The 21,298-nt window shown below is 40.9% G+C and overlaps 3 protein-coding genes across 4 annotated transcripts; all 3 read left to right on the top strand.

The window, feature by feature from the left end:
• Nucleotides 1-849, top strand: LOC146653562 (lysophosphatidic acid receptor 6-like). Its single transcript, XM_085380714.1, has one exon. The coding sequence runs from the start codon at nucleotides 1-3 to the stop codon at nucleotides 847-849; it is 849 nt and encodes a 282-aa protein (XP_085236840.1).
• Nucleotides 850-11,924: 11,075 nt separating this feature from the next.
• LOC146653561 (lysophosphatidic acid receptor 6-like) lies at nucleotides 11,925-15,957 on the top strand. Of its 2 annotated transcripts, none has more exons than XM_085379791.1 (2): nucleotides 11,925-12,076; nucleotides 12,509-15,957. In XM_085379791.1, the coding sequence occupies exons 1-2, from the start codon at nucleotides 12,072-12,074 to the stop codon at nucleotides 13,338-13,340; spliced, it is 837 nt and encodes a 278-aa protein (XP_085235917.1). In that variant the 5' UTR covers nucleotides 11,925-12,071; the 3' UTR covers nucleotides 13,341-15,957. The 2 variants fall into 2 exon arrangements, with proteins under 2 accessions (XP_085235917.1, XP_085235916.1); XM_085379790.1 differs by having other exon boundaries at nucleotides 12,191-15,957.
• Nucleotides 15,958-19,344: 3,387 nt separating this feature from the next.
• Nucleotides 19,345-20,734, top strand: LOC146653560 (lysophosphatidic acid receptor 6-like). Its single transcript, XM_085380384.1, has one exon. It carries the CDS (start codon nucleotides 19,345-19,347, stop codon nucleotides 20,191-20,193), a length of 849 nt encoding a protein of 282 aa, XP_085236510.1. The 3' UTR covers nucleotides 20,194-20,734.
• The last annotated feature ends 564 nt before the right edge of the window (nucleotides 20,735-21,298 follow it).

Genomic DNA, 21,298 nt, shown 5'->3' with positions numbered 1-21,298 from the left:
ATGAACACAACAAACAGCTCCACAGAAGATGACCGGGTTTATGCTGGGATCTTTGGCTGCATTATGGTGATAGGTCTGCCACTGAATGCAGTCTCACTGTGGATTCTTCTTCGCCGCCACAGCCTCAAATCACCCAACGCTGTCTTCATGGTGAACCTGGCACTCTCAGACCTGCTAGCCATCATCTCTTTGCCCATGAGGATCTACCATCATGCAACAGGCACCTCGCTGGGAATTATCACATGCCTCTTCAGCCTAATAATCTTTCGCAACAACCTCCGCTCCAGCGCCTCCTTCATCACCTTCATAAGTGTGGACCGACTGCTGGCTGTGGTTTATCCTCTGAGGTCTCGCCATCTTCGGACCTCGTGCAATGCCTGGAAAGGAGCAGCACTCGTCTGGGGGGTTTTGCTGGTGGTAAATATCCCAGAGGGCATAGGATTTGTAAAACACGTACAGAACCACACAGAACACAATTGTTTTCAATCTCATTATTATAAAAGTGTAACACGATCAGCAATTATTTACCTTCAGATTGTGTTACTGGTCACAATGCTAGCAGTCAACATTGTGTGCACCGTTATGGTTTCTTGGACTCTACACAAACATCACAGTGACTCTGCAAAGGTCAGAAACAAGGTGAACGTAATGCTGATTTTTGCCATCAACTTGCTTATATTCTGCACATGTTTTCTGCCCATGCCACTACACGCAGTTACAAAAAGCAAAGGAAAAATAGCTCCACTGGCATTTCTGACTGTTTTGAGCTGCTGTCTGGATCCACTGATGTATTATTTTTCTTTTGACTCCTTCTGGAAGAAAAAAGAGGACGTGGGAAGAGAACTATAGATTAGTGACCTGCTAGAGTTGCTATCAGATGTCCCATGATAAATGCCTGTTTTTTTGTTTTTAACAAAGTAGCTCGTTTGTGCACAAGATTCTTAAGTAGTTCAACCACATGCAAAGTTTTCAGCAGTTAACCATCAATATTCATTTCTTCAGCAACATTTGCGTGAAAGCCAGAGACTGAAACAGCAAAAGCAAAGGCTTGGGTTAGTGGCTTCATATTTTATTTTCACTGCAACATGAAAGCCTCAGCTACAGAAAGTATGGGAAAAGGCAGCAAATCACATAATTGATTAAATCTACTTTATATTTGTTCACTTCACAACCAGTGTTGCCAACTTAGCGACTTTGTCGCTATATATAGCGAGTTTTCAGACCCCTTAGCGACTTTTTTTCTAAAAAAAAAAGTCGCTAAAAAAAGACGTGAAAGCGCGTATCTCTTTTACTCTCAACAAGCAGCGGGTGCTGTAACGCAGTCAGTTCTTCTTTTACTCTTTTACTCTTATGCTGTTTTGTGGATCACAAGGTTTAAAACTACTTATAAACACACACACACAAAGTAACTTCACCAGAGTGCCTATTTCGGGTCACTTGCCGGTCCAGGCCCGGGTAAAGGAGCAGGGTTGGAATTGTGACATTAAAAAAAAAAACAATAATTGCTAAAAGAAATTTAATTTGTAGTTCTAAATAAACTCTAAATGCATTTAGGACGTTTTTTACTCACTTTATGTCTCTTCCACGATGTTATTTCTCTCTCCAACAACATAGATTACAATTAGATTAGCATGACCAATTATGCAAATTAGGCGAGGACGTCATTTAGCGACTTCTAGCGACTTTTAGGACAACCGATTTTCCTTACTGAGGAGTTGGAAACAGTGTTCACAACTGAGGAAGCAGCTTGTCTAAATCAGTTAGAAAGCTTCTGGAAGTCACCGCTTGTTGAACTAAATACTGTCAGGACATGAAACAAACCACCTTTTAACAAACAGATAAGAAAAACAGAAGAAAAATTGTGTTTTTTCGTCTTTTTAGTTAGACTAGCTGCTTTGTTTTTGTGATAAGTTGTCTCCTTGTTGTACATTTTTCAGTTGCATGAAAGACAGGTCAGTAATGTGGTATAAAAAGAGCATCTTAGAAAGGAAGAGTTTCATCAACCTATAAAAACTGCATCTCTAAATTGTGAAAAAAAAATCAGAATAACATCCCTCAATGTAAAATTGTAAAGGCTTGAATATCTCATAATCTACAATACATAACACCATCAATGCATTATGAGAATGTGGAGGAATCTCTGTGCGCAAGGGACAAAGCCCAAAATCAACATTGCAGTCCTGTGATTTTCAGGCCTTAATATAGCACTGCATTACAAAAAAGTATGCCTGTGTCGTGGAAATCACCACATGGGCTCAGGAACACTTGCAGAAATTGCTGTATGTGAATCATAATCATAATTTACTGTGCCAACGGCAAATCCAAGTTAAAGAAAAAGAAGAACATGGTCCAGGAACACCACCATCTTCTCTGGGCAAAATGCATTTAAAATGCACAAATTGAAAAACTTTTCTATGGTCAGATCAATTCTCTGGACTAAAGAAGAGATGGGCCTTCTAAAGGTTACACTTCTGATGGTATGGGTGTGCATTACTGACCATGAAATTGGCAACTTGCACATCTGGAAAGGCACCATCAATGCTGATAGTTATATACAGATTTTAGAGCAATGCTCTAAATGTTGATGACATTTTTTCAGAGAATTTGTTGCATAAGACAGTGATAAATAACATACTGGCTCTATTACAGCAGTGTGGCTTCATAGTAGAAGAGTCTTTTTTTAGATCAGTTGCTGCCATCAAATTTAAAATGGGCTAATATTTGTCTTTAAAAGGTACATTTTCTCAGTTTAAACACTTGGTATGTTTTCTATGTTTTTTTGTGAATTGTTTATGAGTTCAAGAGCTTTTCATTTGGGGCTGTTTTTCATCTGCCTGAAACACACTTGCTTCTACAAAAAAGCCTCTCTAACCTTATGGCTGATTTAGTCCAATATACAATAATGTTACATTCTGCTTGATATTAGGGTTGCTAAGGTTTCAGTTGAAACTTCTGTCGATACAAGTGATTGCTCAAAATGAATTTTAGTGGCAGCCCTGTGACATACTAGCGACCTGTCCAAGGTATACCCTGCCTGTCACCCTATGGTAGCTCGAATAGGCTCCAGCACCCCTTCAACTGTGAATTGGATAAATAGAGGTGAATGGATGGAGATTTTAGTTGCCACTATATCAGCCCACCTTATGGCACATCATTTAGAGAGGGAGCTGCTGCTGCTTTGCTCTGTATGGCTCTTTCTAAAATTAAGCCCAAGTGTTTCATTGTGGTAATTTGTGCTGTCTAATTGTGATAGATATAGTGTCACATATAAAACTCTCCCACTGCCTGTTACAACTGCTGACAGCTAAATCAATCTTAGCATGTTAGTTATGCTGTGCTCGCCTTTCTTTTGAAAGAAATTTGTGAAGAATGAATTTCCCTTACTTGCTGCCTTTTCTCCCGCTTGTTTTGTTTTGATTCTTTGATTTTGCTTTGATTTGTTTCATCCATGTGCAGTGAAATTGATTTCATTTAGTTAGGTTAAATCTCCTGTAGATACGTTTCTATTGATATTGTTAAACAAATGTTAGCTTGTGTATGTCGCAGTAATGTTGGGCTAATATATGTCAAAGTGTATAAAGATTTTAAATAAAACAAATATTTGTTGTTTACACAGATGCTTTTTTGTTTTGTTTGTTTTCTTTTGTGTAACAGCAAAATGTACATTACTTAACTGTCCTGTAGCTGATGCGGTGTTTCCTGGAGGAAAAGATTATAAAAGGATGAAGAATTCTTTTTCTACAGTTAAAGCTGAAGATTCATAAAACTTCCAGAAATACCAGTAAAGTTCACCAATGTTTGACTGGTGTTTGCTATAGATTCTGCATTATCCACTTTTCTGTGATGTGACCATGCACAGAGTGGTCAGTAGAAGAAGGTTTAACTCAGCTGACATAGCTGCAGATGAAGATGCAGATATATGGTACTGGACTGTGAGCACGGGGCCCACTAAAGGATGTTGGAACCTTGTGCCACCTTCACAAAACCTTTTCCTGACAGTTTGATAACTAACATGCACAGGAATAGCCTGCTGGAGGTCATTCTGTGGGAGTCTGGCAGCTCCTCCTAGTAGAAATGAGCAGACACAGATCTTGCCCTTTAGGGTGAGGCCTTTCTATGGCCCTGTCCAACTCTCTTTGTGCAACCTCCCATCTCCTGGTATCTCCTCCATATACTCAAGACTGAGCTCGGAGACACAGCAAACTTTCTTGCATGGATGTGCCATCCTGGAGGAGTTGGACTACCTGTGCAACCAGAATTGGCTGTAAGCATCTGGGCTACCAGCAGTGACAAGAACAGTAGCTAAAAACCAAACAAAAGGAAAATCAGTCAGGAGGGAAAGTAGAGAAATGGTCTGTGGATACTGTGGCTCTCCAGTGCACCTGTTGCCACTTTTATTTATCATCACCATATGTGATGATAGCGCACAAGCGCCACATATTTAAATGTTTTCCAGAAAAAGACTCCAAACGAGGAACATTCACTGTGTCCAGTCTAATCATTTATCATCACGCTGCCACATTTAAGAAATTGTTTCCTGTTCTTCTGTTTAGTTTTAGCACAGGTTATCTACTGTAATAACATGTCTTTACCTGTTTATTCAAACGGATCATCTCTCTTCAAAACTTACAAACGTATTAAAGGTAACTGAAAACAAACCATCTGGCATCCATCATTGTAAATTCAAATGAGCCTAGGCCCTGTAATGTTTCATACTTTTTATTTATTTCATGTAAAATTACGCTTTGTTTTTTTTTAGACAGTCCATATTTCATTTTTATGTGTACAGCTGAACAGTGACGAAAAATATCTTATTTAAGTATAAGATGGGGAAAATCCCTAAATTACACAATACTTAAAATAACAAAACTCTAAAAATTTAATTGACTTGTTATTTGTTTTATTTTCAATGTTCTTGAAAGTGAAAAAAAAAAGTGAGGGAAGGAAATAAGGCAAGCTGACTGCAGATTAGTGAACTTCAGTTTGGAAGCCATTTATGTGTGAACTTTATCATGGTCCTGCCTGCAATGGAGTCACAGTGGTTACAATGGCCTAGATCAGGGGTGTCAAACTCAAATACAAAGTGGGCCAAAATTCAAAACTGGAACAAAGTCGCGGGCTAACGTTAATATTTATTGAAAAAAGAATCTTCCTCTAGATATAAGAATGAATCTTTTCTTATGGATTCAAACAAGTTTTGCTGAAAAACTGAATATGTAACAAGCAAAGCTTAATACTAAACAATATATATATTAGCTGTATAATACCAGTAGGCCAGCTCTAATAGTAATTTGGTATGGCTTCGCGGGCCAAATGTAATTAGGCTGCGGGCCAAATTTGGCCCGCGGGTCAGAGTTTGACACCTATGGCCTAGATTAAAAACGCAACTCAAAAATAATACTGTCATTTCCAATATTTCTAAACCATCATGATCTGAGGCTGCAGATTGTGTGAGACCAATCAGTGAGCACCAGAATGAAGACGACACAGGAGAGATTGGTAAAAGAAAACAAGACTTTTATTTTGTATTTTGGCTGACACAATAAACAAGACAAACCTAAATGCAACAGGGAACCTGAACTGGGAAAATACTTTATAGAAGCAGGGGCGATTTTAGCTCATTTTTGGGGGTGCTTCAGCATTTTGGGGGTGCTTCATCACCCCCCAAAATAAATCAAAGCACCCCCAAAGATTTCTTACTTTTTTTTGAAAATATTTGCTGTTTGTGGGACACACTACTAAAAATATAAAAAGCATACAGTACTTACTTGAGATGGAACATTTTAACAACAAAAGTATAGATAACCCCTCCCCCCTCCCAAAATGGTTTGTTCCAGCTCGGCTCTCCCCTGCTCTGGCTCTAGCACCGTTGCTGCCAGAGCAATAGTGGCTGAGCGGAGGTGGGAGTGCCTGGCTTAAAACAGGACATGTTTTTTGTTTTGTTTTGTTTTGGGTTTTTTTCCCATTTCAATTATTTATTTTTACCAGTGAAACCAATATAACATCTCTACATTCACAAATATACATTTCTGACATTCAAAAACAAAACAAAAACAAATCAGCGACCAATATAGCCACCTTTCTTTGCAAGGACACTCAAAAGCCTGCCATCCATGGATTCTGTCAGTGTTTTGATCTGTTCACCATCAACATTGCGTGCAGCAGCAACCACAGCCTCCCAGACACTGTTCAGAGAGGTGTACTGTTTTCCCTCCTTGTAAATCTCACATTGGATGATGGACCACAGGTTCTCAATGGGGTTCAGATCAGGTGAACGAGGTGGCCATGTCATTAGTTTTTCTTCTTTTATACCCTTTCTTGCCAGCCACGCTGTGGAGTACTTGGACGCGTGTGATGGAGCATTGTCCTGCATGAAAATCATGTTTTTCTTGAAGGATGCAGACTTCTTCCTGTACCACTGCTTGAAGAAGGTGTCTTCCAGAAACTGGCAGTAGGACTGGGAGTTGAGCTTGACTCCATCCTCAACCCGAAAAGGCCCCACAAGCTCATCTTTGATGATACCAGCCCAAACCAGTACTCCACCTCCACCTTGCTGGCGTCTGAGTCGGACTGGAGCTCTCTGCCCTTTACCAATCCAGCCACGGGCCCATCCATCTGGCCCATCAAGACTCACTCTCATTTCATCAGTCCATAAAACCTTAGAAAAACCAGTCTTGAGATATTTCTTGGCCCAGTCTTGACGTTTCAGCTTGTGTGTCTTGTTCAGTGGTGGTCGTCTTTCAGCCTTTCTTACCTTGGCCATGTCTCTGAGTATTGCACACCTTGTGCTTTTGGGCACTCCAGTGATGTTGCAGCTCTGAAATATGGCCAAACTGGTGGCAAGTGGCATCTTGGCAGCTGCACGCTTGACTTTTCTCAGTTCATGGGCAGTTATTTTGCGCCTTGGTTTTTCCACACGCTTCTTGTGACCCTGTTGACTATTTTGTTTTTTTTTGTTTTTTGTGTCCCGTTTGGATCTTTAGCCATCAGAATTGTTGTCTTAAGGCCAAGAAAGATGCCAAGCGGATTTATTTTACCAAGTGGATCATCATGGCCTTGCCATATTGGTCCATTTGATTGACCTTTATTATAATTATGAATTTATTTTATTTTCAGTTGCTACAAACGGGACAGACATGACTGGGGGATAGGACAGGGAAAGAGAATGAAAGAAAGAGAGGGAGAGAAAGAAAACCAAAGGGGAGAAGAGACGGTGAGAAGGGGGAGAAGAAAGAAAGAAAAACAAACAAAACACCTGGGTCACCTGTATGGAGAAAAAAAACAGAAGAGAAAGCAAACAACAAAGAGCAACATAATAAAAAAAACCGGCACCATCACAATAAACTAGCTAGCAGTAGATATCAGTAGATACTAAATAATAAACGATATTGTGCAGCACGCAAGATAGACAGCGTACAATGTGCTTTGAGGCAGCAGCCAAGAAAGCTGTAGTCCGCGTCTGTGAATACCCATGTGTACACCTGTGTGCATACCTGTGTGGATCAGCATGCTTGCATTCCAAAGGTTTCTCCATGTAACGATCTGCTAGGGAGTGTGGGGAGCCACAGCCCCGTCCTCCAGGGTATGAAGCAGGTATGGAGGAGATCAAAACTCCAGACATCCAGAGGTCCCCAGAACACAAGAGACCAAGGAAGACCAACAGAGGGGCAGCCGCGCCACTGTCCCAGTAAGAGCTGAGGAGAGTCCCAGATGAGGGCTCACTCAGCAGCCGCGGAGCAGAAGCCAGGGGGAGTTGCAGTGACGCGCCCGTGAGCTCCGCCGGCACCCAGCTGTGCCTGAGTGACCGAGCCCCAGGCCGAGAGGCCGGGGGCACCCCACCTCCGAAGTGGCCCGAGCGAGCCCCAGGCTCCAGGCACCGATAAGCGGCCGCCAAGGAGTGAGCCGGTGTGTACCCGGACGCCCACCCCCAGACACAAAGAACCACCAACGCACCGACACCTGAGGGAGTCCGCCACTGGCAGGGGAAGTGGTGGGTGGAGATAGGCCTCCAAACCTTGGAGGGCCTGAGATGTCCCCAGAGAGGTGGCGTCTGATACCCAACCTGACATATAGACACAGACATACAGGCACACACAGACACAAACATCCATCCCCACCCTCATGCTCTCATATGCACTTACTCCACACTCAACCAACGTGGATACAGACATAAAGAGACGCTGTACACACGATCACACTCCCCAAGCGTACTCTACGAACCGGGTCTAGGTACCCTTGCCCCTGGAGGGGGGAACTGCACCCAGACCCAGGTGGTGGTGGTCTTCTCTCACCCCCGTTCTCTGCGGCCTGCTGGAGCGGGGGGGGGCTAGGAGGAGTTGGCCGTCCAACTGCGGTCTGGAGTGTGGGGCCTCCCTGCTGCTGCGGAGTCGGGGCGGTCTGCCTCTCCCCACCGCAGGGAAAAGGGTAACACCACCTGGGAAACAGGACATGTTAGCTGCATTTAACTTTCAGTTACTCTTTATATAGTTAGGTAGGAGTCAGGCCATGTTTCTTTTTAGCTGAAAAACATTATAACAGGTAACCTGCAGTGTTGAAAACTTCCGACGATGTTTGCTACCCTACAATCCGTCCTACTCTGTAGTAAAACCAGCGCTATTTGACTGTCCTGTTGATGTCATTGAAATGTATATAGCCTATTTAAAATCTAAAACTTAACATTGTCCGTAGCCTGCTGTTGTTACCACTGTCCTGTTTGAAATGTAATGAGAGAAACTGGTTATTTTGTCATATGTGCATGTACCGATATTGAACCCAAGGTACTAACTAGCTAACTGACTGGATGCCCATTAACCTTATAGCTCCTGTTCTGTGTGTGTGTGTGTGTGTGTGTGTGTGTGTGTGTGTGTGTGTGTGTGTGTGTGTGTGTGTGTGTGTGTGTGTGTGTGTGTGTGTGTGTACACAGAGAGACAGCCAGGCTCATAATGGATATGAGGAAGTTTTTTCAAAAGAAGGAGCCACATTCTGTCATGGTCTGCGGTGGGTGACTGGAATTTCCATAAGGCTCCTGAACTGACCTGGGATCCGCCCCTGGGCAGGGCCAACTCCAGCTCCTGCACACCTGGAGCCTATTGCAGGCAATCAAGCTAGAGGGATTTAAACCACACGTTGATGTTCATTCACTGCCAGTTCGTCATCAACACATGTTGGTAACAGGCCTTATACTTCAAGTGCTTGCGGTGATCTATCTTGTTAACAAGACTCTTGTGCTGCAGTTGCTGTATTCACCTTGGCTCACGCTCCACCTCCCGACTCAGGATACCAAGCAATCATTTTGAAAATCTCTCTGTGCCTCACCTGCCTGCCCTCCTGCCATCACACTCCATCTGAAGCCCCGGATCTCAGGCCAGCCTTTCCACGCCACTCAGCCTCCCCCTGGATTCTCATCACCCCCCTCTCAACACTCCATGTCCCCTACTGCAAGTAAGAATTGCTACTCTTACAACTGGCCACTTCAGAGCTGCCTCCAGAATCAGAATCAGAAAGGGTTTTATTGCCAAATGTTGAGCAGGTTTACAACATTAGGAAATTGCTGCAGTGCTTCAGTGCAAACATACTGTCATAAATTACGCTTAAATAGACATGAGAATAAGAATTAAAAGTGCTAAGTTGATATATACATGAGTGCAGGTGGTGATCAGTGCCAAACATGGAATGATGCAGTGAACACAGCGTAGGGTCATGTGTTAGTGGTGGGAACAGTCATACGGTTATTGTTCATGTGTCCAACAGCAGAGGGGAAGAAACTGTTCTTATGGCGAGAGGTTCTGGTGCGAATGGACCGGAGCCTCCTGCCTGAGGGGAGCAGGTCAAACAGACTGTGTCCAGGGTGAGAAGGGTCAGCTGAGATCCGAGCTGCACGCCTCCACTACCTCCCTAACTCCTCTATCTTCTCTCTTCAGTGTGACTGTTCCCTGCGCAGCTCCACTCCGCATCTCAGGCCTCATTCCCTCGCCCTAGCCACGTTCCCCAGGCCACGCCTCGTCAAACTCCACGTCTTATTGTTTTGTTTTGTTTTTTGTCTTTGCTATCTTTTCTTTTTTTGCACTTAAGCCTAATAAATTGTTACATCATCTGCTGTCTCTGCTCTGGGTTTCTGCACCTGAGTCCTGTTCAGTACATGCCACTCGGCCCCGTGACACATTCAGGTAAAAGTGTAAGATCAAATGATCCATCAATAACGGATAATGTTGGATCAGTGTTTCAATATTTGTATCCTTTATTAGATGTACATGTGGTTTGGTTATTTGCCTTTTGGTTGAAAATACACTGAGAGAGGACTTTTTTATTAGTGATCTTAATAGTATTTTTTTAATCTAATTGAATACAATCTATTTGTGTATGAATGTCAGTCCAAAGAGGAAAGAGGGGAACATGAGGAGAAAGTACAAGGTCAGGCAGAACCAGGTAAGAAAACAGACAGGGAGTACTAACAGGCAAAACAGAAACTGTTAAACTGGCAAAGGGGGGGGAAACAACTAATTTTACTCATACAATCTGGAAGTTGTGTTCTCCCTATATTAAAGCTGCTCTACAGAATCTGCAAAACAAACTGGGTTGTCAGCCCTGGCACTGCATTACCATATTGAGCTTCAGTCAGAGGAAGTCACGGTTACCAAAGACTTTTTGAAGCTCAAGAGTGAGGCTGGTGCCATTCCAGATATGTTAACATTGTACAATCTTCTGGATAATCAGATCTTCCCCACACTGAAAACTGTTATTCAGGTTGCCCTAACAAACCCAGTTAGCAGCTGTAGCTGTGAGAGGTCATTTAGTTTCTTGAGTCAGCTCCATACCTGGCTGAGAAGGACCATGGGTCAAAGCAGACTCCAGCACCTGGCTGTGATGTCAGTTGAGAAAGAGATGCTTGAGAGACTTGACCACCAAAATGTGATAGACAGATTTGCCAACCTCAAGGTGAGGCGACATAGGTTAAAAGAAAAGAAAAAATCTGCAGAGCCATAGTAGCATCTGCAGTAAAGATCTTTTCATACATTATATACATTGTACCATAGGCCAAGGTGTCTCAGTTTTCTAATTTTTTAATAATATTTTGTACATTTCAAGGACTCTTCTATTTTTGGAGTGTATTTTTTTACGTATCCGTATTATATTATACATACACTTTAAAAGTGAATCTGTCCAAAAAATGCACTCAGTTTACTTTTTACTCACTATGAGCATCATTTTCATCATCAGTTTGTTTGTTTTTTATTCCAATCCATTCTTCTTTAGCAGCATTTAAATAACCTTTATCAGATTTGATGGTTTTGTTACAGACTTGTCAAAAAAGTGTTTTGCTTTTCTTTCACAACTGTGGGGATTAAATTGTGTTAAAATGTACAAAACAGTGATGTCATGTTTTGTGACGAGGACCCAGGCACAGAGAGATTTGATGAATTTAAGAATCTTATGATTTAATAAAGAAATTTGCAGACTTGCACAGAGAGGGTAAAATTATGATAACTGATAATGGAGATGAAGACAACAGACAATGAGGACAGGGAGGAACAGGGGTTTAAATGCACCAAGGAGACAGTCAGAGGGAACTTGGGACAACTGGAGACATTTAGGGATGCAGGGACTAACAGAGACAGGGAAAAAGTCTCATCGTGATGAGTAAAGTTTACCTTGCCTGGATGGGCAGCTCTCTGGGTGCTCAGCACCCCCAAAGCTCTGATCCTAGAATCGCCCCAGTATAGAAGTAAAGTTTATATTACAAAAAACCCCTCCCCCATTAAAATAAACTCAGAGACATTAAAAGAACTAAACTCAAGACTAAATGTAACGGTCTTTTGCATTTGATGTTTGTTAAGCTGTATGTCTGGATTTTGTTCTTTGCGCCCTCTGGTGGTGAATTGTGTAGGGTACAGCTTGATCTCCTCCCAGTTTCCTTTTTTGCTAACGCACATGGTGTCTGCATGCTGCAGCTCACAGTTAGCTCCACACATGGAGAAAATATCGTTCAAAGAGTAGAAATAATTGAGAAAGAAGATGGAGGATAAGGCAATAAGGCCATAAAGGACTATTTAGCACCTCCTGGATGTCAGCACATGAGGTTTGTGTGTTTTAAATGTTTTGTTTTCTGTAATTAAGGACTTTTGATTGATTGGCACTAAGTACAAGAGCGCATTTTGATGTGATGTTTTGTTTATTGTTTGTCCGTGAGCAGTTCTCACGGGTTGCCAAGAACAGAATAACCCCTGTTCTATAACTACATCGTGCGTACGTCAATCCTTGAGGGTGCTACACTAAACCACTGCAAAGGAAAGAATCAAGAATATAAAAATACACTCAAAATGCACAAATATAGAGGCAGAGCTTATGAGATGAGCTTGAGTTTCCTGTAGTGAGACTAGTCACAGTCACAAACTAGTCACGTCTCACTCACAAACAAAAACCACACAAAGAGGAACCTTTGCCACTCTGCTTCAGTTCTTTAAAAAGGACATTCAGACATTTCTTTTCTCATCATGAACACATCAAACAGCTCCACAGAAGATGACCGGGTTTATGCTGGGATCTTTGGCTGCATTATGGTGATAGGTCTGCCACTCAACGCAGTCTCACTGTGGATTCTTCTTCGCCGCCACAGCCTCAAATCACCCAACGCTGTCTTCATGGTGAACCTGGCACTCTCAGACCTGCTAGCCATCATCTCTTTGCCCATGAGGATCTACCATCATGCAACAGGCACCCCGCTGGGAATTATCACATGCCTCTTCAGCGTAATAATCTTTCGCAAAAACCTCCGCTCCAGCGCCTCCTTCATCACCTTCATAAGCGTGGACCGACTGCTGGCTGTGGTTTATCCTCTGAGGTCTCGCCATCTTCGGACCTCGTGCAATGCCTGGAAAGGAGCAGCACTCGTCTGGGGGGTTTTGCTGGTGGTAAATATCCCAGAGGGCATAGGATTTTTTAAACACTTACAGAACCACACAGAACACATTTGTTTTCAATCTCATTATTATAAAAGTGTAACACGATCAGCAATTATTTACCTTCAGATTGTGTTACTGGTCACAATGCTAGCAGTCAACATTGTGTGCACCGTTATGGTTTCCTGGACTCTACACAAACATCTCAGTGACTCTGCAAAGGTCAGAAACAAGGTGAACGTAATGCTGATTTTTGCCATCAACTTGCTTATATTCTGCACATGTTTTCTGCCCATGCCACTACACGCAGTTACAAAAAGCAAAACCAGTATAACCCCACTGGCATGTCTGACTGTTTTGAACTGCTGTCTGGATCCACTGATGTATTATTTTTCTTTTGACTCCTTCTGGAAGAAAAAAGAGGACACGGGAAGAGAACTATAGATTAGTGACCTGCTAGAGTTGCTATCAGATGTCCCACGATACATGCCTGTTTTTTGTTTTTTTTTTGTTTTTGTTTTTTACAAAGTAGCTCGTTTGTGCACAAGATTCTTAAGTAGTTCAACCACATGCACAGTTTTCAGCAGTTCAAGGTTCTTTATTTGTCACATGTATAGTTATACAAGTATAACACACAGTGAAATGTAGCCTGACACGCTCCTCGATATGTGCAAAAAGAATTGGGGGGGGGGGGGGGGGGGGGGGTGTAGAGGAAGAACATTATATATATATATGTATATACATTGGGTGTGCAGTAGTAGCAGCAAGCAGGTGAATTCTGTACGTTAATATGAATAGACATCTGACATCTGACTATTTTACAGTTAACCATCAATGTTCATTTCTTCAGTAACATTTGTGTAAAAGCCAGAAAGTAAAAGAATAAAAGCCTTGGCTTGGCCTAGTGGTTTCATGTTTTATTTTCACTGCAACATGAAAACCTCAACCACAGGAAGACCGGTGGCTCATCTGCTTTACTTGAAACTGTGAAAAAAGGCAGCTGCAACACTGGAACTAAGATGTTATTTTTGTCAAGTTCAGTTAATATCTCAATCAGTATCATGTAATAAGTTTGTCAGAATTAACAATCTGACATGAGAAGATGTATTCAGACACACTGAAGTTTTTTTCTTAAAGCCTTCTCCTGAAGTATTTCTCATGCAGTTGAGAAAAACAGTGTAGAGAAAAAAAATCACATAATTCATTAAATCTACTTTATATTTGTTCACTTCACAACTGACGAAGCAGCTTGTCTAAATCAGTTAGAGACTTTTTTTTAAAAAAAGCTTCCGGAAGTCACCGCTTGTTGAACTAAATACTGTCAGGACATGAAACAAACCACCTTTTAACAAACAGATAAGAAAAACAGAAGAAAAATCGTGTTTTTTCGTCTTTTTAGTCAGACTAGCTGCTTTGTTTTTGTGAGAAGTTGTCTCCTTGTTGTACATTTTTCAGTTGCATGAAAGACAGGTCAGTAATGTGGTATAAAAAGAGCATCTTAGAAAGGAAGAGTTTCATCAACCTATAAAAACTGCGTCTTTAAATTGTGAAAAAAAATCAGAATAACATCCCTCAATGTAAAATTGTAAAGGCTTGAATATCTCATAATCTACAATACATAACATCATCAATGCATTATGAGAATGTGGAGGAATCTCTGTGCGCAAGGGACAAAGCCCAAAATCAACATTGCAGTCCTGTGATTTTCAGGCCTTAATATAGCACTGCATTACAAAAAAGTATGCCTGTGTCATGGAAATCACTGCATGGGAACACTTGCAGAAATTGCTGTATGTGAATCATAATCATAATTTACTGTGCCAACGACAAATCCAAGTTAAAGAAAAAGAAGAACATGGTCCAGGAACACCACCATCTTCTCTGGGCAAAATGCATTTAAAATGCACAAATTGAAAAACTTTTCTATGGTCAGATCAATTCTCTGGACTAAAGAAGAGATGGGCCTTCTAAAGGTTACACTTCTGATGGTATGGGTGTGCATTACTGACCATGAAATTGGCAACTTGCACATCTGGAAAGGCACCATCAATGCTGATAGTTATATACAGATTTTAGAGCAATGCTCTAAATGTTGATGACATTTTTTCAGAGAATTTGTTGCATAAGACAGTGATAAATAACATACTGGCTCTATTACAGCAGTGTGGCTTCATAGTAGAAGAGTCTTTTTATAGATCAGTTGCTGCCATCAAATTTAAAATGGGCTAATATTTGTCTTTAAAAGGTACATTTTCTCAGTTTAAACACTTGGTATGTTTTCTATGTTTTTTTGTGAATTGTTTATGAGTTCAAGAGCTTTTCATTTGGGGCTGTTTTTCATCTGCCTGAAACACACTTGCTTCCACAAAAAAGCCTCTCTAACCTTATGGCTGATTTAGTCCAATATACAATAATGTTACATTCTGCTTGATATTAGGGTTGCTAAGGTTTCATTTGAAACTTCTGTCGATACAAGTGATTGCTCAAAATGAATTTTAGTGGCAGCCCTGTGACATACTAGCGACCTGTCCAAGGTATATCCTGCCTGTCACCCTATGGTAGCTCGAATAGGCTCCAGCACCCCTTCAACCCTGAATTGGATAAATAGAGGTGAATGGATGGAGATTTTAGTTGCCACTATATCAGCCCACCTTATGGCACATCATTTAGAGAGGGAGCTGCTGCTGCTTTGCTCTGTATGGCTCTTTCTAAAATTAAGCCCATGTGTTTCATTGTGGTAATTTGTGCTGTCTAATTGTGATAGATATAGTGTCACATATAAAACTCTCCCACTGCCTGTTACAACTGCTGACAGCTAAATCAATCTTAGCATGTTAGTTATGCTGTGCTCGCCTTTCTTTTGAAAGAAATTTGTGAAGAATGAATTTCCCTTACTTGCTGCCTTTTCTCCCGCTTGTTTTGTTTTGATTCTTTGATTTTGCTTTGATTTGTTTCATCCATGTGCAGTGAAATTGATTTCATTTAGTTAGGTTAAATCTCCTGTAGATACGTTTCTATTGGTATTGTTAAACAAATGTTAGCTTGTGTATGTCGCAGTAATGTTGGGCTAATATATGTCAATGTGTATAAAGATTTTAAATAAAACAAATATTTGTTGTTTACACAGATGCTTTTTTGTTTTGTTTGTTTTCTTTTGTGTAACAGCAAAATGTACATTACTTAACTGTCCTGTAGCTGATGCGGTGTTTCCTGGAGGAAAAGATTATAAAAGGATGAAGAATTCTTTTTCTACAGTTAAAGCTGAAGATTCATAAAACTTCCAGAAATACCAGTAAAGTTCACCAATGTTTGACTGGTGTTTGCTATAGATCGTGCATTATGCAGTTTTCTGTGATGTCAGAGTTTATAAAAATGGTGGCATGGAACAATTTAGGTTTATATTTTAATTTTGTGCTGAATACATTTGCTGTTTAACTTGGTTAACATGTGACCATGCACAGAGTGGTCAGTAGAAGAAGGTTTAACTCAGCTGACATAGCTGCAGATGAAGATGCAGATATATGGTACTGGACTGTGAGCACGGGGCCCACTAAAGGATGTTGGAACCTTGTGCCACCTTCACAAAACCTTTTCCTGACAGTTTGATAACTAACATGCACAGGAATAGCCTGCTGGAGGTCATTCTGTGGGAGTCTGGCAGCTCCTCCTAGTAGAAATGAGCAGACACAGATCTTGCCCTTTAGGGTGAGGCCTTTCTATGGCCCTGTCCAACTCTCTTTGTGCAACCTCCCATCTCCTGGTATCTCCTCCATATACTCAAGACTGAGCTCGGAGACACAGCAAACCTTCTTGCATGGATGTGCCATCCTGGAGGAGTTGGACTACCTGTGCAACCAGAATTGGCTGTAAGCATCTGGGCTACCAGCAGTGACAAGAACAGTAGCTAAAAACCAAACAAAAGGAAAATCAGTCAGGAGGGAAAGTAGAGAAATGGTCTGTGGACACTGTGGCTCTCCAGTGCACCTGTTGCCACTTTTATTTATCATCACCATATGTGATGATAGCGCACAAGCGCCACATATTTAAATGTTTTCCAGAAAAAGACTCCAAACGAGGAACATTCACTGTGTCCAGTCTAATCATTTATCATCACGCTGCCACATTTAAGAAATTGTTTCCTGTTCTTCTGTTTAGTTTTAGCACAGGTTATCTACTGTAATAACATGTCTTTACCTGTTTATTCAAACGGATCATCTCTCTTCAAAACTTACAAACGTATTAAAGGTAACTGAAAACAAACCATCTGGCATCCATCAATGTAAATTCACATAAGCCTAGGCCCTGTAATGTTTCATACTTTTTATTTATTTCATGTAAAATTACGCTTTGTTTTTTTTTTTCTTTTTTTAGACCGATCATATCTCAGTTTTACAGGTCCTTCTTAAAAAATCAGCATATTGTGATAAAGTGCATTTTTTTTCTGTAATGTACTGATAAACATTAGACTTTCATATATTTTAGATTCATTACACACAACTGAAGTAGTTCAAACCTTTTATTGTTTTAATATTGATGATTTTGGCAAACAGCTCATGAAAACCCAAAATTCCTATCTCACAAAAATTCTGACCAATAAAAGAAAAGTGTTTTTACTACAAAAAAAGTCAACCTTCAAATAATCATGTTCAGTTATGCACTCAATACTTGGTCGGGAATCCTTTCTCAGAAATGACTGCTTCAATGCAGCGTGGCATGGAGGCAATCAGCCTGTGGCACTGCTGAGGTGTTATGGAGGCCCAGGATGCTTCGATAGCGGCCTTAAGCTCATCCAGAGTGTTGGGTCTTGCGTCTCTCAACTTTCTCTTCACAATATCCCACAGATTCTCTATGGGGTTCAGGTCAGGAGAGTTGGCAGGCCAATTGAGCACAGTAATACCATGGTCAGTAAACCATTTACCAGTGGTTTTGGCACTGTGAGCAGGCGCCAGGTCGTGCTGAAAAATGTAATCTTCATCTCCATAAAGCTTTTCAGCAGATGGAATCATGAATAGGTCCCCCAAGATCTGGAATCGGTTCTTCTCCACAATCTTCCTCAGGGTCCGGTCACCTCTTCTCATTGTGCAGCGTTTTCTGCCACACTTTTTCCTTCCCACAGACTTCCCACTGAGGTGCCTTGATACAGCACTCTGGGAACAGCCTATTCGTTCAGAAATTTCTTTCTGTGTCTTACCCTCCTGCTTGAGGGTGTCAATGATGGCCTTCTGGACAGCAGTCAGGGCGGCAGTCTTACCCATGATTGCAGTTTTGAGTAATGAACCAGGCTGGGAGTTTTTAAAAGCCTCAGGAATCTTTTGCAGGTGTTTAGAGTTAATTCGTTGATTCAGATGATTAGGTTAATAGCTCGTTTAGAGAACCTTTTCATGATATGCTAATTTTTTGAGATAGGAAATTTGGGTTTTCATGAGCTGTATGCCAAAATCATCAATATTAAAACAATGAAAGGCTTGAACTACTTCAGTTGTGTGTAATGAATCTAAAATATATGAAAGTCTAATGTTTATCAGTACATTACCGAAAATAATGAACTTTATCACAATATGCTGATTTTTTGAGAAGGACCTGTATGTGTACAGCTGAACATTGACGAAAAATGTCTGATTTAAGTATAAGATGGGGAAAATCCCTAAATTACACAATACTTAAAATAACAAAACTCTAAAAATTTAATTGACTATTATTTTTTATTTGTTTTATTTTCAATGTTCTTGAAAGTTAAAAAAAAAAGTGAGGGAAGGAAATAAGGCAAGCTGACTGCAGATTAGTGAACTTCAGTTTGGAAGCCGTTCATGTGTGAATTCTATCATGGTCCTGCCTGCAGTGGAGGCACAGTGGTTGCAATAGCCTAGATTAAAGACTCAAAAATAATACTGTCATTTCCAATATTTCTAAACCATCATGATCTGAGGCTGCAGATTGTGTGAGACCAATCAGCGAGGACCAGAATGAAGACCACACAGGAGAAATTGGTAAAAGAAAACAAGACGTTTATTTTGTATTTTGGCTGACACAAACCTGACCTGGGAAAATACTTTATAGAAGTAAAGTTTATATTACAAAAAAAACCATCCCCCAAATAAATAAACTCAGAGACATTAAAAGAACTAAACTCAAGACTAAACCATATTGCAAAGGAAAGAATCAAGAATCTAAAAATAAACTCATTACAGTCAGAGCGTATTAAAAATGTGTATTACAGGAATCATAATCAGAGATCCTATCTTCAAAGCACAAATATAGAGGCAGAGCTTATGAGGTGAGATGAGATGAGATGAGATGAGATGAGATGAGCTTGAGTTTCCTGTAGTGTGACTAGTCACAGTCACAAACTAGTCACGTCTCACTCACAAACAAAAACCACACAAAGAGGAACCTTTGCCACTCTGCTTCAGTTCTTTAAAAAGGACATTCAGACATTTCTTTTCTCATCATGAACACATCAAACAGCTCCACAGAAGATGACCGGGTTTATGCTGGGATCTTTGGCTGCATTATGGTGATAGGTCTGCCACTGAATGCAGTCTCACTGTGGATTCTTCTTCGCCGCCACAGCCTCAAATCACCCAACGCTGTCTTCATGGTGAACCTGGCACTCTCAGACCTGCTAGCCATCTTCTCTTTGCCCATGAGGATCTACCATCATGCAACAGGCACCCCGCTGGGAATTATCACATGCCTCTTCAGCGTAATAATCTTTCGCAACAACATTCGCTCCAGCGCCTCCTTCATCACCTTCATAAGTGTGGACCGACTGCTGGCTGTGGTTTATCCTCTGAGGTCTCGCCATCTTCGGACCTCGTGCAATGCCTGGAAAGGAGCAGCGCTGGTCTGGGGGTTTTTGCTGGTGGTAAATATCCCAGAGGCCAAAGGATTTTTAGAACACTTACAGAACCACACAGATCACATTTGTTTTGAACTTCATGAATATAAAAGTGTAACACGATCAGCAATTATTTACCTTCAGATTGTGTTACTGGTCACAATGCTAGCAGTCAACATTGTGTGCACCGTTATGGTTTCTTGGACTCTACACAAACATCACAGTGACTCTGCAAAGGTCAGAAACAAGGTGAACGTAATGCTGATTTTTGCCATCAACTTGCTTATATTCTGCACATGTTTTCTGCCCATGCCACTACACATACTTACAAAAAGCAAAACCAGTATAACCCCACTGGCATGTCTGATTGTTTTGAGCTGCTGTCTGGATCCACTGATGTATTATTTTTCTTTTGACTCCTTCTGGAAGAAAAAAGAGGACGTGGGAAGAAAACTATAGATTAGTGACCTGCTAGAGTTGCTATCAGATGTCCCATGATACATGCCTGTTTTTTGTTTTTGTTTTTTACAAAGCAGCTCGTTTGTGCACAAGATTCTTAAGTAGTTCAACCACATGCACAGTTTTCAGCAGTTAACCATCAATGTTCATTTCTTCAGTAACATTTGTGTCAAGCCCAGAAAGTGAAGGAGTGAAAGAGGCTTGGCCTAGTGGTTTCATGTTCTATTTTCGCTGCAACATGAAAGCCTCAACCACAGATCGGTGGCTGACTTACTAGAAACTGTGAAAAAAGTCACCTGCAACACTTTTTTGTGTTTGCAAAACTGCGTCCTTACTTGTCTTCAGTTTACATGAAGTCAATATCCTGATCAGTATCATGTAATAAGTTTGTCAGATTTAACACTCTGACATGAGAAGATGTCCCCTCCCCCCAGAAAAAACAGAGTCTTCCAGAAGTCACGTGTGTGGAACTACATACTGTCAGGGACATGAAACAAACAACCTTTTCTCATATTGTTGTTGCTTTGGCCTAATATTTAATCAAGACGTATAAGAGTAATATCAATCTCCTCATTTCTCTTTTGGCAAATAAAACAGCATATACATAAGAATAACTCTGACAGATGGGTGTGTGTACGCATGTAAAGTACCACATGAATGAATAATGTTGAGGATAGATTAAGAATAATTAAACATTCAGCAGAAAAGCTGGTTTAAAATTGACTAATCACAATATTTTGTAAATATTTTTGAAAACATTACATACAGCACTGTTTAAGCCCATCTCTTCTGTATATTTTAAGTCCTTTCATAAGACTCAGGCCTTTGTTTTTTTTTGCGAGTGCCTCAGTAGTGGAGCCAACGGCTCAAGGCCTAATTAAGTCCCACCAGATGGAAGGGTGTTGGTGTAAGCCTACAACAGACTGTAAGACGACTGATTATCTCATCTGCAGATTTAAAATTATCCAAAGGTTATCACTGAAAATGCTATTAGACACTGAAGATTGGTTGAATTTCCCAGACTGGCCATTACATTTTACTGTTGTTAATGTTTACTATTGTACACGAAAGTTGATTGTGTTATATTCAATATAGTCATCATTTG

This window comes from Rhamphochromis longiceps, linkage group LG14, assembly GCF_057381845.1.
Source record: "Rhamphochromis longiceps isolate RC_006_pf linkage group LG14, R_longiceps_female_GT1.1, whole genome shotgun sequence".
NCBI lineage: Eukaryota > Metazoa > Chordata > Actinopteri > Cichliformes > Cichlidae > Rhamphochromis > Rhamphochromis longiceps.
This window is presented reverse-complemented; position numbering and strand designations above follow the sequence as displayed.